Source organism: Hydra viridissima, unplaced genomic scaffold (assembly GCF_058129835.1).
Source record: "Hydra viridissima isolate aposymbiotic clone 2 unplaced genomic scaffold, HvirCarnegie_v1 scaffold_4, whole genome shotgun sequence".
In the NCBI taxonomy this organism is placed as follows: domain Eukaryota; kingdom Metazoa; phylum Cnidaria; class Hydrozoa; order Anthoathecata; family Hydridae; genus Hydra; species Hydra viridissima.
Window position 1 is genome coordinate 966,056 of NW_028324303.1, and position 16,823 is coordinate 982,878.

Sequence of the window (16,823 nt, forward strand, 5' to 3'; positions counted from 1 at the left end):
AGTACGATTGCTTCAATTCATTTTAACCTTGCTATGAGTGTAGCAAATGTTGAGAGAAACTGTGAATAAAAATCTACGATTGTTAACGTGTCAGATTAGATGGACTAGCAGCACTCAACATTAATTACGAGCACGTGCTTCAGAATCTTCTGAAGTACATGCTCGTAATCATGAAATTGGCTGTTAAATCGCTCAAAGCTTCAGGAAAATAATTAAATGCAATAGTCTAAAAAAAATTTTTTTACTAGGTACCTATATAAATTACAAAAGGCGATCACTTCTAAAAACCAATACTAAATTTCAAGAAAATAAGATACAATTTTGTTAACTATTAAATATCCCAAGTGTCTAACCAACGGTATGCGGCTTGCGTTCGATTGGGTTGATTACCGAGTGGGCCAGACATTCCGTAGCTTAATCCACGGAAGGCGTAAAAACTAAAATAACATTTAGTTATTTTAAAAAATATATATACGTATAAATATAAGTATATATAACATGTATATATATTATTATTATTTAAAAAGAAGCATATGACTTTAAATTGATAAAAATAGTTTAGAACCATAAGCACGTGGTTGTTTAAAATATTTACAAGACTTTTGCTACCCTAATATATGCTTATAAAATGGTTATAAATTATTACTTTTTCTTACGAAATAAAAAAGTAAGTAAAATCGTGGTAATGTTTTATAGATGTGTGTTTAGTTGCATGCATAATTAAGTAAAGGTTCGTTGATCGTAAAGTTTATTAGAATTACTTCACCAATTAAATCGTACCTGCAAATTGCAACTCCGACAATTAAAGTAATTCCCGCGCTAAACACTGTTTCGCGCGTTTTGTTTGAAATAAATAACAACGAAACCAACCGACACAAATGTTCCAGAAGAATTCCTAAAAAAAAAAAATAATTAAAAAATGGATTATTTAAAAATTGTTTCAAAATGGATAAACTAAAGTTCAAATCTGAGAACATTTATTTAAAGATCGAACCTGAGAACATGGCGCTAAACAGATAGGCAGGAAAATAATGGTGGAAATATAAAACTCTTCCCATAGCGAAGAATGGAAAATAATGCAAAGACCACCCAAGAAGTAGCCAACCACAAGAACGGATTGTTGTTTCTGCATCAACTTAAATCGTAAAAAAAAAAAAAAAAAAAAATACAGTTTTGATGAATATGATCAAATAACCCCATCAAAAAAAAAAAAAATCTTTCTCAAAACTCACTTTTAAGCTGGGGATGTATCTGAAATCCTCTTCTTAGAATAATAGAATATGTGAAGAAAAGGACGACGTATACCAAGAACAAACTTAAAATAAGCCACCAAATAATCTGAATCCAAAAGAGAAAAAAAAAATTTTAAAGAGTTTTAAAACAAAAGCACAAAGAATTTTCTTCTAAAAAAAAACCTTGATTCTCTGATAAATTACAAGAGCAAATTGAATATTTACAGGATTTCCAAGAAGATATATTCGTTCGTCCCCACCAGAAAAAGCTTGCCCCTAAAAATAAAGAGAATGTAAATTAAGTATAGAAAAATTTTAAAATTGCATCTGTAAAAAATAAAACTAACTCACTCTGTAGTTAATTGGCCAATGCCATGCTTGGGAAGTGAATTCGCCTTCTTTTGGTTTGAATCCGTTATTAGTCTAAAAAATAAGTTTACTTTTGAAGGTTTTTATGTTAAATACTTTTGTGGGAATTCAAAAAAGTAAAAAACAAATAATTCTATTATATTAATGATTCTACAAATCAAAAGAATCAAATAAAACACCTGAACTTCACCCTTGAGTCCTAAAAAAATTAAGTCACCTGGGCCATAACCACATGCGATTCATAAACACTTTCCAAAAATGATGGTGCAAGTAACTCTATGCTCACTTGAGGTACTAAAGAGAAAAGACAATTCCTTTGAAAGTTTACTGCCTCATTGTACCTTTTTGGTCAGCAGCCAGTTACTCTTAACAAACAAATTTGTATCATAGATAGGACAATATAGGTATAAAAACTTTTACATGATATGGCTTAAAAACCTGACCAAATGGATAACATTTTACAAGTTGAAACCAAACTGACCTTTTTTATGAACATTTCCTTCCACATTCCATGTTGTTCCAGTTGCATAAGTGATTGGGTTACAAGCCATTTCTCTTTGCTCCCAGCCCCTACACAACGCATAAAACTGATAAATAAAATGAGACAAGTATAATTTACTAGCTACAAATTAAATTATAAATTTTAAAGCATCCTAAACTTTTTTTTCCACTGTAAAAATTTGTAACTAGTAACCTTTATACATTTAAAACTTTTACATATATAAATATACTTTGCAATTTATACCACTTTGGCAAAATTTGATCAGTTTCTTGCAAAGCACAGCCAGTATTTACATGTATAAGCTTAAAAACTGTTTTAACTGTGCTGATGCGACCATTTTTTCCTGGATTCTTGTAGATTTCTACACGCCAAAAATCATTTGAGTCACCAATACCATTCTAATAAGTTAAGAATGCAGAAAAACAAAAAACTTTTAAAAGTTTAAAAAACATAAAAAGTAAAAGGAATATTTTTGGAGATTTACAGGATGACACATTTCCAAAAGGTTCAAGATACAGGACAATACATTACCAAGGGATTCAAATAATTGATTACCAACTTTTAATTTATTTCTTTATAACTTTATAAAAATTTTAGAAATTTTTAATGCATTGTATGAAAACAACTTATTTTGTCATTTAATTATTTCAAAGCAAGCATATCACAGTGGTCCATTTTGGCCTAAAATGTCAAAAAAAAAAGTCAAAAATTGACATTTGGCAAATTGGTATTTTGATGTTTTTAGGATACTCTAAAGTATTTAGATACAAAATATTACAACCATTCTTACTGTTTTTCAGAAGTTATTAACTTGTAAAAAGGCCTAAAAGTTATTTTAAAATTGTAAGAGTTTATTTTGCATATTTTTTCAATATTATAAAAAATTTTATTCAGATGATGTCTCAGCAATTTTGACAGCAATTAATTCATTTGCTCTTTGGTTCCCATTTGATTCCATATTGTTAACAATATCGATAATGTAATTTGGAAAAATAAAGTACCATCTTCTACACAATATTGCAGGCCAATATCATTTAAATTTGCCAAAGAAACTCCAAAGTTGGCCAAGAAAACTCATAAAACCATTCAAACGCAGATAGAAAAACTCCTTCCAACAGTTATTAACTTAGAACCAAAAATTATTTAAATTCACCATCAAATGATCCTAAATATGATGATGGCAATTTTCTCACTGAAACTTTATATAGCCAAAGATCTCCTGTTTGTGGAGCATTGCCAAGTAAGACAGAAAATTTACAACTAATTTCTTAAAAGAAAGTAAATCAGGAATCTCTTAAATATGGCTTGTCTACTCTTCATAGTTGGATACGTTGTTTGAAGTATGTACTGCATGTTTCATATAGATTACAATTTAAGAAATGGCAAGTAAAAGCAGACGAGTTGAAAGAACAGTTTTCTAATGAGAAAAAAAGAATTTAATTATTCTTAAGAAAAGAAATTGGTTTGATTGTTGATCAAAATAAGCAAGGAAACTGGTACTGGTAATGATGAGAATACTGCAACAAGATTTTTCCAACAAAATGAAATAATATTTCAAATCACAAGCTTTGACAAGAATGCTTTATTGAATCTTCGTAGCATTCTTCAGGTTATATCAAGTGGAATGATCATAAACACAAAAGCATTTGAAAAATATGCATACACAACAGCTGATTAATTAATAGCTTTGTGTCCTTGGTATTCCTTACCATCTTCAATTAACAGGATTCTTATTCATGGGGCTTCAACCTTGAGGAATACATTACTTCCAATAGGAAAGATGTCAGAAGAGGCACAAGAAAGCAGGAACAAGGATCATCGAAATTTCCAAAGAGATCACACCAGAAAAATTAACAGGACAGCAACAAACAAGGACTTGATTCATCACCTTTTAGCAACTTTTGACCCTATGATATCCTCCACACATATTATGTCAAGGAAGCAAAAGAACTCTACATTCACATCTGACGCAAACTCTCTATTAGAGGAAGCAACTGTTTTCTCTGATGGACTTTCTTCAAGTGAAGAATGAGGTTCAACTTAATTTCCTTCAGGAAACTCTTCTATGTGTTAAGAGTGATTTTCTCATTTACTGTTTAGATTTCTATGATTATTATTATTATTTTTTTAAATTTTATTGGATAAGAAAATGATTTCTTTTCAATTAGAGAATTTAAATACTTTTTAGATAAATTTATTTTTTCAATCATGGCCGATCTATAACAACATTTTTTCATTTTTTAGTAAAACTTTTTAAGATAGCAATATTTTTTTTATATGAGCATTTTATGACAATTTAGGAAATGTTGGCATTTTTTTTTTTTTTTTTTTGCGTTTTCAAGACGTTTCTAGCTATAATTAAGATTTGATCAAAATAATGCAATAAGTTTGTAAGAATTAGCATTTTTGATCACTTTTTAGGCCAGAATGGAACTCAGTGTATATCCTAGATATTTTAATGTAAGAATGGAATCTATAATTTACGTGAGAATGGTGGAAGATTTCTTGAGACCAACCTATCGGAAACCATGTGAAGATATGGATTCAAAAAGATGGAGCCATAACATAAACAAATTAGAGTACTTTCACGGAAGATTTTTTGTCAAACATATTTTTTCTAGATTCAGCAAATTTAGATGGTAAGTACATTTGCTTAATTTTCCATGTCCTGATTAACACAAAATTTTTCTGCAAGAAATTTAGGCAAAACAACCAGAAATCTTCAGCACTGTACTGGAAATCGAACTGGAATGAACTTAAGCTTTCAAAAGTGTTTCATTCTTTGAGTCTTTCTGTATTTAGAAAATAAAGGAAGAAAATAATGTTTTGAAAAAACCCTTACCTCACCATAGCCTGAGACTTGTTGAAGATTTTTTGTGATAGGGGCTTTTTCTCTATGGGAATGTAAGTTTCTTTTTGTCCTACAATTAACCAAAAGCACGCCTTTAAAATAAATTGCACAAATAAAATAAACTTATTGCAACTGCCATTTCAACATCAATCAACACAATATAAAAATTAGTAAGAGTCAAGAAATATGCACTTACATTACATGCTGCAGAATTACTATATCACCATCATAAACATATTCCACTGGGTCAGTTTCATCTTTAAAAAAAAAAAAACATTTTTTTTTTCTAGCTTAAATTAATTACCAATTAAAGTTAAACAGAAGAGATCCAACAACTTACTGTACAATTTATTGGGCTTATGAATCATCCAATCATTGTTTGAATCTTTATGTGAATACCCAGTGATCTAAAAACAAACAAACAAAAATGACTTAAATTAAAAGCGATTCAATTTTTAAAACTTTTTTGTATACAAAAAATACCTCATATTTTTACTAGTGAAAACAATAATGGAAACAGAAAACAAGAAAAGAAAAATGTTTAACAAATAAAAAGACTACACACTTGTTGCTGTTCCGGGGGGTGTTCTTTAGGATAAAGATGCTGATGAGAATGCAGCAAGACACCAGCGGTTTTGTAATTTTTCAATGTTACTACAGCACCGTAAGCAAGTTCTAAAAAAAAAGTATTTTATGATGTAATATTTACAAAGTAAAAGAAAAGAACTCAAAACTTAAAAGTTGCCAGAAGATTTATTTTGACTTGCTAGTTGATAGATCATACCCCCAGGCAAGTGAGCTTTATATAATTGATTTCCTTGTAGTGTAGATTGAAAAGATGAACTGAAAAATCCATCACCTGGCCCACTAAAACAAATATTAACTATTTCATTTTGAATTTGAGGTTGTTTAACAATCAATTATAAAAATTCCAAAACAATTTTAAAAAAATTTTGCACAAAAACAAAAACATTTTTTAAGGGATTTAGAAAAAGCTGATTTTTTTTTTTTTTTAAAAACCATGAATTCAGCATCAATCTAACTGCTCCTTTTAAAACTTTTTAATGTCATATACAAACTGAAATCCTATGTATGCTCTCCCATGTATCTCATCCCTTCAGACTACATGTAATATGTTCAACTTTATATAATTTGAAAACCAAATTTGATCAAAAACTGATCATGAATCCTCCGTTATAAAATCTACAAAATATGCAATATATTTAAAATCATTGTAGATTTTAAAAATATCAATCCAAGAGAAACCACATTTCTATTATATCAGGATTAATGTCATTCCTTAAATTTAAAATCTTTTTAAAAGGATCATAATTAGATGTAAACAATGCCACCTTAAATATGCTTTACATGGAATTTATATGAGATTTAAAAATAATTTTTGACAATTCTCAATATACAAACCTATACGGCAGAGACTGGAAATGTAGACCAAAGAAAAATAAGTAAACCATGACAGGAAGAATTATTAAACCAACAACACGAGCAAGGAAATGTTTGAAGACCACAATCTAAATTTAAAAATAAAAAAATGTAAAATTTACCAGCAGCTTATCAAATTTTTATATCAAAACTTATTTATCCTCTAAAAGTTTAAAGTTTACAAATAAATTTATTGTTTTTATTGAACAACAAATGTAAGTTAGAAAAATAAAACAAAAAGTAAAAAAAATTAAAAATAAAAGAGAGTAAAAATAAACAGAAACTCTTACAATTGGTAAAGTCAGATCACCAAGTATCTGCCACAAGTCGTGTATCGTAGTCAGACCAGCAAACAGTATAACAAACAATCCAACCCACTTTACACTAGCATAATTTATTTGAATAGTTTTTAAATAACAACATCACCACTTGAGTAACAAACAAAAAAAATCTAATTTAGTAATGAGAAACATTTAAAACTTTTTTTTTTGAAAAACTTATAATCACCTGAATGTACATGCTAAAAAGTATCCTGTGCAAAATAGCCACCCCCACCAATCAAATGAAAATGGACTGGAACAAAAAAAAAAAAACAATCATGCAAAAACAATCATGCTCATTTTATAAATTTGTATTAAAAAATGTTAAGCATCTCTTACCAATCCCTCCAGCTGTGAAATTTCATCAAGCTGAATACAGACATCATCATGAAGAACATAAGAATCGGATCAAGAAGAATGTACTGTGATATTGTTACACAACCATTATCTATGATAATGAGAAACCTAACTCTCTTATAACTCTTTTCAAGTAGGATTTTAAAAAGTAGTAATTAAAATACCAACCAAAAATAATCAAACAGGCAGTTAAAATGCATGCAGGTAAAGAGTGAGTGAGTTCCCAGACAATAAGATATGCTAATGGTATGCAACATCCACCGAGCAATGCACAAAACTAAAAAAATGAATTTAAAGCTCATAAAACTAACATAGAAACTAGAACTTAGTAAAAACTTCTAAACCAAAAAATTTTTTTAAATATTCAAGTTTTTTCTTCTTTAATCAAACCTGGGTTTTTTTCAAAACATGTTTGCAGAACATATTAGATACTTTTTTCTATAACAAATATTTGCCTGAGAGCCACTTACAATTCTCATACCAACATATTGATGTTCACCATATTGGTCTCCAGGTTTATCAAATGGGAACTTGCCGTCATAACCAGTAAGCCAACCTGCCAATGCAAGCAACATCTAAAATGAAACTTTTAAAATAAAAATATTCAATAAACTATATGCCTGAAAAAAATATAAAAAAGATAATGAACCATAACGAATTGTTTAATATTGTGTTAAAAAAGAAATTTTTTATAAAGGGACAATCAAGCAAAATAAAACTGTTCAAAAATCAAACATCATTACTGAACATCTAGTAAACACTATCATACTAATTCTTTAATCGAGGATATGAGAATACACAAGAAATTCTTGAAGGAGAACGAAAAAGAAAAAGCTCCTTTTTAAAATACTTTTTTGTAACATTTTCAATTTTTAACTACTTTTCTTTTAAAAAGTTAATGAAATTTTAAAACAACATAAAACTTCAGTCTTCTCAGATGATAACTTTTGACAGGATCAGAACTTTAACTTGACAGGCTTCAAAATCTAAAAAATCTAATGGACTCACTACTCAGCAATGCTGATGGAAGCCTTATGAATTTTGTAATGATTGGTTGTATGGGTCTTGTTGTTCTAGTAGATTAGATGATGTAGGAGAAATGCAAATGGGTATTGAAGCAAGAAAATCTTTTTTAAATTTAAAAATTCATTATCATTAAACAATATTGCATCATGAATTTATGATAAAATTACATTTTAAAAAAAGTTTTAATAAACTTTAACTTTAAAATTGTGACTTTTTGTAAAGTGACCAAACTTTTAAGATGGTATTTAAATTTTGTCAAAATAAATATTCTTATTTGAATATAAATTTTTGCATGCTTTTTATTTTTATTTTCTTTTATTTTTATAATATAAGTTAAGAACATAATTGACTATATGTTTCCAAAAAAAAAATAAATTAAAAATCATTTTTTATGCCTGAGATATGAATGTTCAAAGCTTAAGTGAGCAAACTTAGCCAATATTGCATTAATTTGAAACTGAAAATCTCTCTCAATAAGTCATGAATATTCTTAATTTGTTACCTTTCCCAATGGAGGATGGACATCAAAAAAGAATGTTCCATTAAGGTAATGATTTGCAAACTTTCCGAAGTGCGTTTCATCCCAGCTGTAAACAATATTCAAAAAAGTAAATTGATAATATAAAGCAATTCACACATAACCTATCATAGACTCATGAGATTTTTTACAAAAATTCCAATTACCCATCATAGACTCAAGATTTTTTACAAAAACTCTAATAAAAATTAAAATTACAATGTCAAAAAAATGTACTTGTAAATAACTGGTGTTCAAATTCATTTTATCATCTCACTAAAATTTTAACATTTATAAATTACTTATAAAAACTTAACAGCAATCAAATTTAATATGAGCTAATATAATAAAACCATGTGGAATAATTTAAGTTAAAGTATACATTTACTAATCATTAAATCTTATCTTGCTTTAAATTATTTTTAAAATTTTATTTTTGAATATTTAAATATAGTAATGAAATGCAGCCTTTAAGTCTTACAGCAAAAAAAGCTAACCATATATGGGTTGGTCTACTAATATTGTACAACCGAGTCACTGCTGTTAATAGCCAAACAGCTGCAAGAGTTAATTTATACACTAGAGTATCTTCCATATAAAAATTATCAGAATTAGCCAATGAAGATGAAAAAATATCTTTCAGCGCATTTGCTTTTGGCTTATTATCTGCATCATTAATTGATTCTTTCTCTGTGAATTTGTCTAAATTACAATCACCAGCAATACTAGTTTCAGTGGAATTCTTTTCATGTTTTTTAGATTTCAACTCACGAGTCTTTTTTGATTTATATTCAGCCTCACTTGTCATATTTCTTAAGTTATCTTCAGTCAAATAATCATTTGTCAATCCAGCTTGCTTACATTAATGGTGTATTTTCAAGGACTATATATATGTAAAACATAGTTTTTAGTTATTTTACTGTTACAAATAACAATGTTTGTGTATGTGTGTTCATCATTATTTTACATAATATACATGTTATAAATATTATTATGTAAAAAATATACATTATGCATAATGTATATTTATTTATACATGATATATACAAATAATATGTAATTATATGTAATAAATAATATTATATTATACAATATTTAATATAGTATACAAAAATATACAAATATATTTGTATACTACATTATATTAACATTAACAATAATAATAATAATAATAATAATAATAATAATAATAATAATAATAATAATAATAATAATAATAATAATAATAATAATAATAAAATTAATAATAATAATAATAATAATAATAATAATGAAATTAATAATAATAATAATAATAATATTTTATATACATACATACATACATACATACATACATACATACATACATACATACATACATACATACATACATACATACATACATACATACATACATACATACATACATACATACATACATACATACATTGAGCACAGACACACTATTATTTTCTACTATAATTACGAGAAAATATACATTTATAAGAAGAAATCACTAAAATCAACAAAATTTAAACACACAAAAAAAATTTTACAAATCAGAAAAAGCAGACTACTTGATAATGTAAAGTTAGATTGATTAAATATAGAAAAATTATTTTGATTTAATATAGCGAAAAGAAACTAATTAGTAATAACAATATAATTATAATAATGAATATAACGCAAATTAAATGTCATTTTATGTACTTATGTATGTACATAGCTATAAACATTTTTTTAAACTAGATCAAAAAGCTTTTAAAGGCTTTTAAGAATTTGCATGCATATAACAACATATTCAGCTTTAAGAAGCAGCTTTCCATTTAACAACTCAATAAATTGGATTGCTGATATTTTTAACAGAAAGCTTTCAGAAGCGGTAGTCCGAGAAACCTATAACTGAACAAAAGCCATTGTGGTTATGTAGTCGTTAAGATAGAATCTTGGCCGTAACCTAAAAGTTTTAGACACGATAAAATTCATTTTGTATAACATGTTAAAATAAAGCTTATTTATGGAGAGTTTTGAAACTGCAAGTAATTATTCTGCTTCAAAAGTTTTTGTTTAACATATATTTTTTAATTTATTTTAACTTAATTAGTTTTACGTTTAACGTATTAGCAGTTCCCCCCCCCCTCCCCTCCCCCCCCCTCCCACATTTAACTTTTAGTCTGGCAAGTGATATTTTGCATGCGTGTCTGTGTTGCACCTTGTTTAGTTTTTTTTTGGTAAAAAACAGAAAATATGTTGTGTTAAATTAAGCCCTAGTTACTACTGAGAATAAACAACTTAAAGCTTTTAAGAGGCTTTTAATCCGTTATTTAATTTAATATATGGATACTAACTTTATGCGTAAATATCATTTTTATATAAAGTAAACTGTGCTTTAAAAAAATTGTCAAGCAAAATGTGCTTCATGTAAATTTTGTCATAAGATCATAGGGACTTTAAAACTTACCAAACTAAAAAAAACTTACCAAACGTGCTTTGGAGAACTTATGCAATAAAATCGTGTTAAAAAAGCAAGGCAGATGACGAGAAGAAGACAACGATGAACATTTTTTGTATAAAGATCATCGCTTTTATGAGCAGTTTTATCCATTAAGTTGTTAAAGGTTCTAAATGCTATTTCCTTTAAATTCAATGCTCGGAAGCTTTCAAAATAAAATTTTGCAGTATTTACAATGGCTAAAGCATTTGTTTCCCTTTTGAAGAAACTCGCGTTCTTTGTAACTTCATGTTCATCTACATTCTTTAAATGTTCTTTGTCCGTTCTGGTTGCATATTGAGCAACTCTTTTGCGAACGACCATGTTTTAAAATTGTTTAAGAACCGATAGCAGAACTGATTTTGCTCGTCTTTTTTTGTTATTATTATTATTTTTTTTTTTAGTCTTAGGTTGGCCGCGTGTTACATCGTTGCAAACAAGTTTAAAGTAACTATAGAAACACTATTCATAATTTGTTTATAATCAAGAAATTAAGTGAGAATGAAGGTTTATGTCTTCGTTGGAAAAGTCTTTATGAAATTTAATATTCTCATTTAAGAATAAGTTTATTTTATTTATTTTATAATAAATTATAAAAAATGTAAAATACCAAAAATGATCAACAAAGTTTAAATGCACAAAAAAATAATAAAAACTTGAACAAATTAACATTGTAACTATTTTCATTTGATTTTATTCAGTTATTTATAGGAGCGATAATGTTGAAATGATGGAGGTGCAGCGATTATTGAACTTTACTTGTTTACAGACGGACGCGGATTAACCATTCCTGGGGCCTGAAGCTGAGTGAATTTTTGGGCCCCAAAAGCTTATTACCAAAATATAAGTAAAACGTAATGAAACACAAATAAACTTTGGAAAAAATATAAATTCATTTTAATTCATAAAAATAACAATAAACATAATAAAATTTAAATTTTTTGTTTGCGGCATTTTTTATTTGCAATTTCTCTTATTACTTCATCATAAGATACTGATTTTGTTAAGTCATTTTCAATTGACAAAATTGAAAGATAGTTAAGTCTGACTTCCAGTATTGTGGTGCGATATTTATTTTTAATAAATGTTAATTTTGAAAATGCTCTTTCGGCCTCACAACTGGTTATTGGTAAAGTTAGAAATATCTTTAATGCGGTATATATATTTGGAAAAACATCTATCAAATTTCTCTCGTATATTATTTTAAGCATACTGGAACATTTTGTCTGTTTTTCTTTATTTGCAATTTGAAGATATTCCCTAAATTGTGTACATTCATTTATTAGTCCAGCATCTATGTCATTATTGTAGAATGAAATGACATAATTAATGCTTTCCATGTCTATATGAGAATGATCTTTTTTTCCTATATTCAAAAGAAATTTATATTTCTTATTTATTTCTTTGTATACTCTTCCTCTTTTCGATAATTCGTTTGTTAAAGAACCAAAAAGGACATTGTACACCTCTATTTTTTTTTTCTTATTTTCAATTTCTTTAATTTTTTTAAAATTTTTTAGAATTATATTTGATATAAAATTGAAAGTGTTCGGGGCCCTCTTTTTGCCGGCGCCCTGAAGCTTCAGCTTCATTAGCGTACAGGTGGATCCGCGCCTGTTTACAGATAAGAAAGGTGCTTTTTTCAAGTTTTGAGTAATTTTGTGATTTATCAAAACGCCCTATTCTTTGATTGCTTTTATAAGCAAAATAATAGTTACAGGGGCTAGTTCCTCAGTAAACATTGGACGTCCTTAGACGTCCGGTGCACGAACAAAACTGGTCGTCTAAATTTGGACGATTGGACCAGTTCTGTTCGTGCACCGGACGTCTGAGGACATCCAATGTTTACTGGGTCGAAAACTGATTGATAGTCTGATGCCGTTGCAAATGAAAAAAATGAACTAAGTACAGAATTAGACTTTTTACTGGACTCTGAAAATGATTACTTTCGGACTAATGCGGAACTAGCTAAAGGCTGAACTAATGCGGAGGCTGAAGAGATATTAGCTTCAGAAACTTTATTGATAACTCGTCAAAACATCATTTAACTTTTTGAACTTAAATTTTGTTTTTTGATTTTACTCTTTTTAAAGAAAAATTATTAAAATTAATATTTTGAAAACGAGATTAATTGCATAATGAACGAAATATCTTCTTGCCAAAAAAAAAAAAGAATTACTTGATCTAATTTGATAAAAAATAAATAGTAGTAAATAAATCGTTGTATTTTTTTTACTTTCTTGTTAAAAAGAGTCTACAGTAACTTCAATAAATTCATTTTAAATTTCAAATTGATTGTAAAGCTAGAAATTTGTTTACTCAAAATTAAAGACTAAGAAATTATACGGAGCAAATGGCGAAGATGTCTTATAGGGACGGCCTGAGTAGGTTCTCAAAATTTCGGCTTGGTGAGTTTGTCAAAGATGGTAAGCGTAACACACGAGCTTCATGTTTTTCTCAATGATTCTTTCAACGTGACAGATTTTAAAAATACCACGAACCTAAATCGTATCCTTGTAATCACGTTTAGCGAATTTGTGACGCACTAAAAAAAGACGTCATCTAATTACGCAAAGAAAATCGTCTAAACTAATCATAAATGCAATCAGCAAACTGTTTTTTATAAATAGTTGTTTTAAAATTAAAATTATGAATAATAACGCGCAACATGCTGATTTACTATACTGTCTTCAATAATCACAAAAAATTTTTGTTTAATATTTTAATATTTTGATTAAAACATAAGTTGTAACTCTCTGCATCACAAACTTTAAATATGTAGCGCTGTAAATAAGTTAAAAAGCCCTGACGAACAACACTTTCGCTCACTATTTTCAACAAGTATTTGTTTACAAACATTTTGAAATCAAAAAAGTACCCTTTTTTATTCTTATTAAGCTGGAGACCTTATGTGTAGAACTTTTCGCTTCAAATTCACATTTATAACTAGAGATTTTTTAAGCTGTTTTATAAAGGAATTATAATTGAGTTTGTTAAAATATCTTGGAGCGATAAGACTTGTTTAAACGAGGAGGGTTTTTTTTAATGGTAATTACAGTTTAGTTAGATAAACAAACAAAAAAACTTAAAATATAGTAGAATTTCTTTTAAACAAAAACAAAAAGTAATGAAAAAAATCTGTTAATTGGAAAAACCATAGCGTGCAATATCTTAGTCACCATTATATTAGTCACCATTATGTTAGTCACCTATGTTACCTAGGTAACATTTATATTTTTCTAACTTAAAAATCAAACTTTTGAAAACTCTTTAAGTTTTTGCAGCACTTTTCGGTTTGAATTATTTTCTGGTCGAAAATAAATGACATATACTTTCGGTGTAAACATCGTCACCAATATCACGAGGTTTACTGTTAACATCAAAAAGCATACTGCAGCAGTTTGAGCATTTGTTTCCTCGTTGCCATAGTAGATCGGTAAATAGCATATCAACAATATGCACGAAATGCATGTGCTGTATGTAATTGCGGTTGTTTCGTTAAAGTAAGATGGTAGGTTTCTAGCACGCAGGCATTGAGCGGCACACAATAGCAAAACACAACCGACATACACAACTTGTACTGTAATCAATGAGCTTGTTGAACAACGAAACGTTCGAATCATTTTTACATCATTTATAGATTCACTTACAAAAGGTGAGGATTTAAGAAAGTATCCTCCCCATAAAATACATTGAATTATTAGGAAAAAAAATACAATCATCGCATCTTTAGAATCCATCAACATTTTTTCCTTGTTTGACAAACGATGCATGCTGCTAAAGACTTTAATATACTTTCTGGTTTTAACAAACGTAACGGATGCAACAAATGTAAACAAGAAACCGATGACCGCGGGTCGAGAAGAGCACGTGAGTTTTGATGGTCTTCCCAGGTATAAAGATGGTATTGCGATAGCTATTAAGCTATGACATGTTAATTGAGACATGGAAAGCAAGAAATTTCCAGTTTTTACCACGGCCGAAAATCTCTTACGAAAAAAAGTCAAAATTATAAAACCACTACACAAGAAACTAATTCCAGAATAAGCGATGATAAGACGTCCTTTTGTATCTTTAAGATTCAAACAATCATTTTTAAACGGATCTTCACAAGCAGTTCTGTTTATATTTGAAACAAAATCAGAGAAGCATTTGATGCATTCATTTTCTCCGTAGTTTGTTTTGAAAAAGTTGTTTGGACAAGAAACACAGGTTTTTCCCTGTACAATTTTTTCCTGGGAGACTAATTCTAATTGAATCTTTTGTTCACGGCCTGAGGGGCAGTTTATTTGGGAACATGAGTTATCTTTATCTTTTCTGTAATGCATGATCTGCATTTCAGTGAACCTAACAAAGTACATATTGTCGTAAATATCGCATTGAGCTTGAAGAAGGTTAACGTATATCTTTTCGTTCTCCAACTTATTTTTAATGCTGTCATAAAAGTAATTATCATGCATCATTATTACTTGCCTTAATGCAATAAAATAAACCAATGTTTGCAGCGAAGTATAATTGGACAATAGTTCTCCGTAATGAATTAAAAAAATATTCATCAAGTTTTTATGGTCGCATATAACGTTATTCCATTCCATCAGGTCGGGATAAAGCTCTTTGCTGTGCACAAATAGTTTTCCAATTTGTGCATTTAAATGTGGAAATGTTTCAAAAAATTTTTTTACACCAAGTGTCGCTCCTATATCAACGTGAATGAAAAGATTTCCTAATTTATTATTAGTACTTAATTCTTCAGCAATGTTTGCTATATAAGAGAAGTTGTCATGCTCGACTGAATATGCTGTTATACATAAGTCTGAGTATTTCTTTGCAGTTAGCGAGAAAATATCACTCTCATCGTTTCTTGTCGAGCTATTAAAACGATTTTCAGCTGTCTTAGTTATTTTTACTAAAATAAGGTTTTTAACATTCATATCTTGAACAACAAAGTCGATGAACGCATATGGAAGGGGAAAATTTAGATACGGAATCGAATTACCTTCATAACTAAATTTATTATCTGAATTAAAATCAATATGATAAATATTTGTATCTATTGTGGTAACTGCGGATATTAATTTTGATGTATCTTTGTCCAGAGATGTTGCTAGTGTCACGTAACTCTTGGACACGAAGTAGTCTCGAAATCTCTCACCAATGAAAACATCTAAAAGCATCTCAACGGATGTCCTATAGTTGCAAGAAGTAAAAAATAAGTAACTTCTCTTTTTACTTCGGTAAAAAGACTCGCCGTAAAGAGAATCCACTTCGTTTAACTTCTCTTGAAGTTGTTGAAGAAATAAATGCGAGTTTTTTTCTTCAATTAAAACAACAAGAACTATGTCATCCGTCGGTTCGAGTTGCTGCAAACATATTAAACACAAATGCGTCTCTTTGAAGAGAAAAAATACAACCCAAAAACTGAATTTATTCATTCGTTGCAATGGTCGCAAAAAAAAGTTCCCGGTTTTCACGTTAGGGTCGCATTATTTTTCTCTCTTTTTTTTTTTAAATTGATTTAGAATTTTTATTGATAAAAGAGGCAGATGCTTTTTTATTGCTTAAGAAAAATTTGTTTCAAAAAATACTTTTAATTTCAATATTTCATCGGTATTAATAATCTGTTTTATTGTTCTTTTATTTTTTTTTGTTTACTGTTTTATCATCTTTTATTTTCTGTGCGACGTCGTTGCGTTTTATATTTTCTGCGCGACAGCGTTGCGTTTTAAACGGCAAAAGTTA

At 28.5% G+C, this 16,823-nt stretch overlaps 2 protein-coding genes across 4 annotated transcripts; both read right to left on the reverse strand.

Moving 5' to 3' along the window:
* Positions 1-227: 227 nt before the first annotated feature.
* Positions 228-11,468, reverse strand: LOC145183461 (protein O-mannosyl-transferase 2-like). Of its 3 annotated transcripts, XM_090084250.1 has the most exons (23): positions 9,096-9,499; positions 8,852-8,890; positions 8,600-8,684; positions 7,542-7,646; positions 7,240-7,348; positions 7,054-7,162; positions 6,902-6,967; positions 6,685-6,778; positions 6,377-6,483; positions 5,739-5,821; positions 5,520-5,629; positions 5,295-5,361; positions 5,151-5,211; positions 4,946-5,024; positions 2,347-2,501; positions 2,083-2,171; positions 1,819-1,895; positions 1,584-1,655; positions 1,458-1,508; positions 1,233-1,338; positions 995-1,135; positions 781-895; positions 228-437 (listed from the first exon to the last, which is right to left on the reverse strand). In XM_090084250.1, exons 4-23 carry the CDS (start codon positions 7,644-7,646, stop codon positions 332-334), a joined length of 1,902 nt encoding a protein of 633 aa, XP_089940376.1. In that variant the 5' UTR covers positions 8,600-8,684; positions 8,852-8,890; positions 9,096-9,499; the 3' UTR covers positions 228-331. The 3 variants fall into 3 exon arrangements, with proteins under 3 accessions (XP_089940376.1, XP_089940374.1, XP_089940375.1); XM_090084248.1 differs by lacking the exons at positions 8,852-8,890; positions 9,096-9,499 and adding an exon at positions 11,074-11,468; XM_090084249.1 differs by lacking the exon at positions 8,852-8,890 and having other exon boundaries at positions 9,112-9,542.
* A 2,704-nt stretch (positions 11,469-14,172) lies between these two features.
* Positions 14,173-16,814, reverse strand: LOC149889326 (uncharacterized). Its single transcript, XM_090085830.1, has one exon. It carries the CDS (start codon positions 16,514-16,516, stop codon positions 14,336-14,338), a length of 2,181 nt encoding a protein of 726 aa, XP_089941956.1. The 5' UTR covers positions 16,517-16,814; the 3' UTR covers positions 14,173-14,335.
* Positions 16,815-16,823: the final 9 nt, after the last annotated feature.

Coding starts and splice junctions, on each gene's coding strand:
- LOC145183461 (XM_090084248.1), bottom strand. CDS start 11,408: ATGGTCGTTCGCAAAAGAGTTGCTCAATATGCAACCAGAACGGACAAA. Junction 5,630..5,738: donor TAAAGCTCACTTGCCTGGGG/GTATGATCTATC, acceptor CTTTTTTTTTAG/AACTTGCTTACGGTGCTGTA. Junction 5,025..5,150: donor GTAATTCTGCAGCATGTAAT/GTAAGTGCATAT, acceptor GGTTAATTGTAG/GACAAAAAGAAACTTACATT.
- LOC149889326 (XM_090085830.1), bottom strand. CDS start 16,516: ATGAATAAATTCAGTTTTTGGGTTGTATTTTTTCTCTTCAAAGAGACG.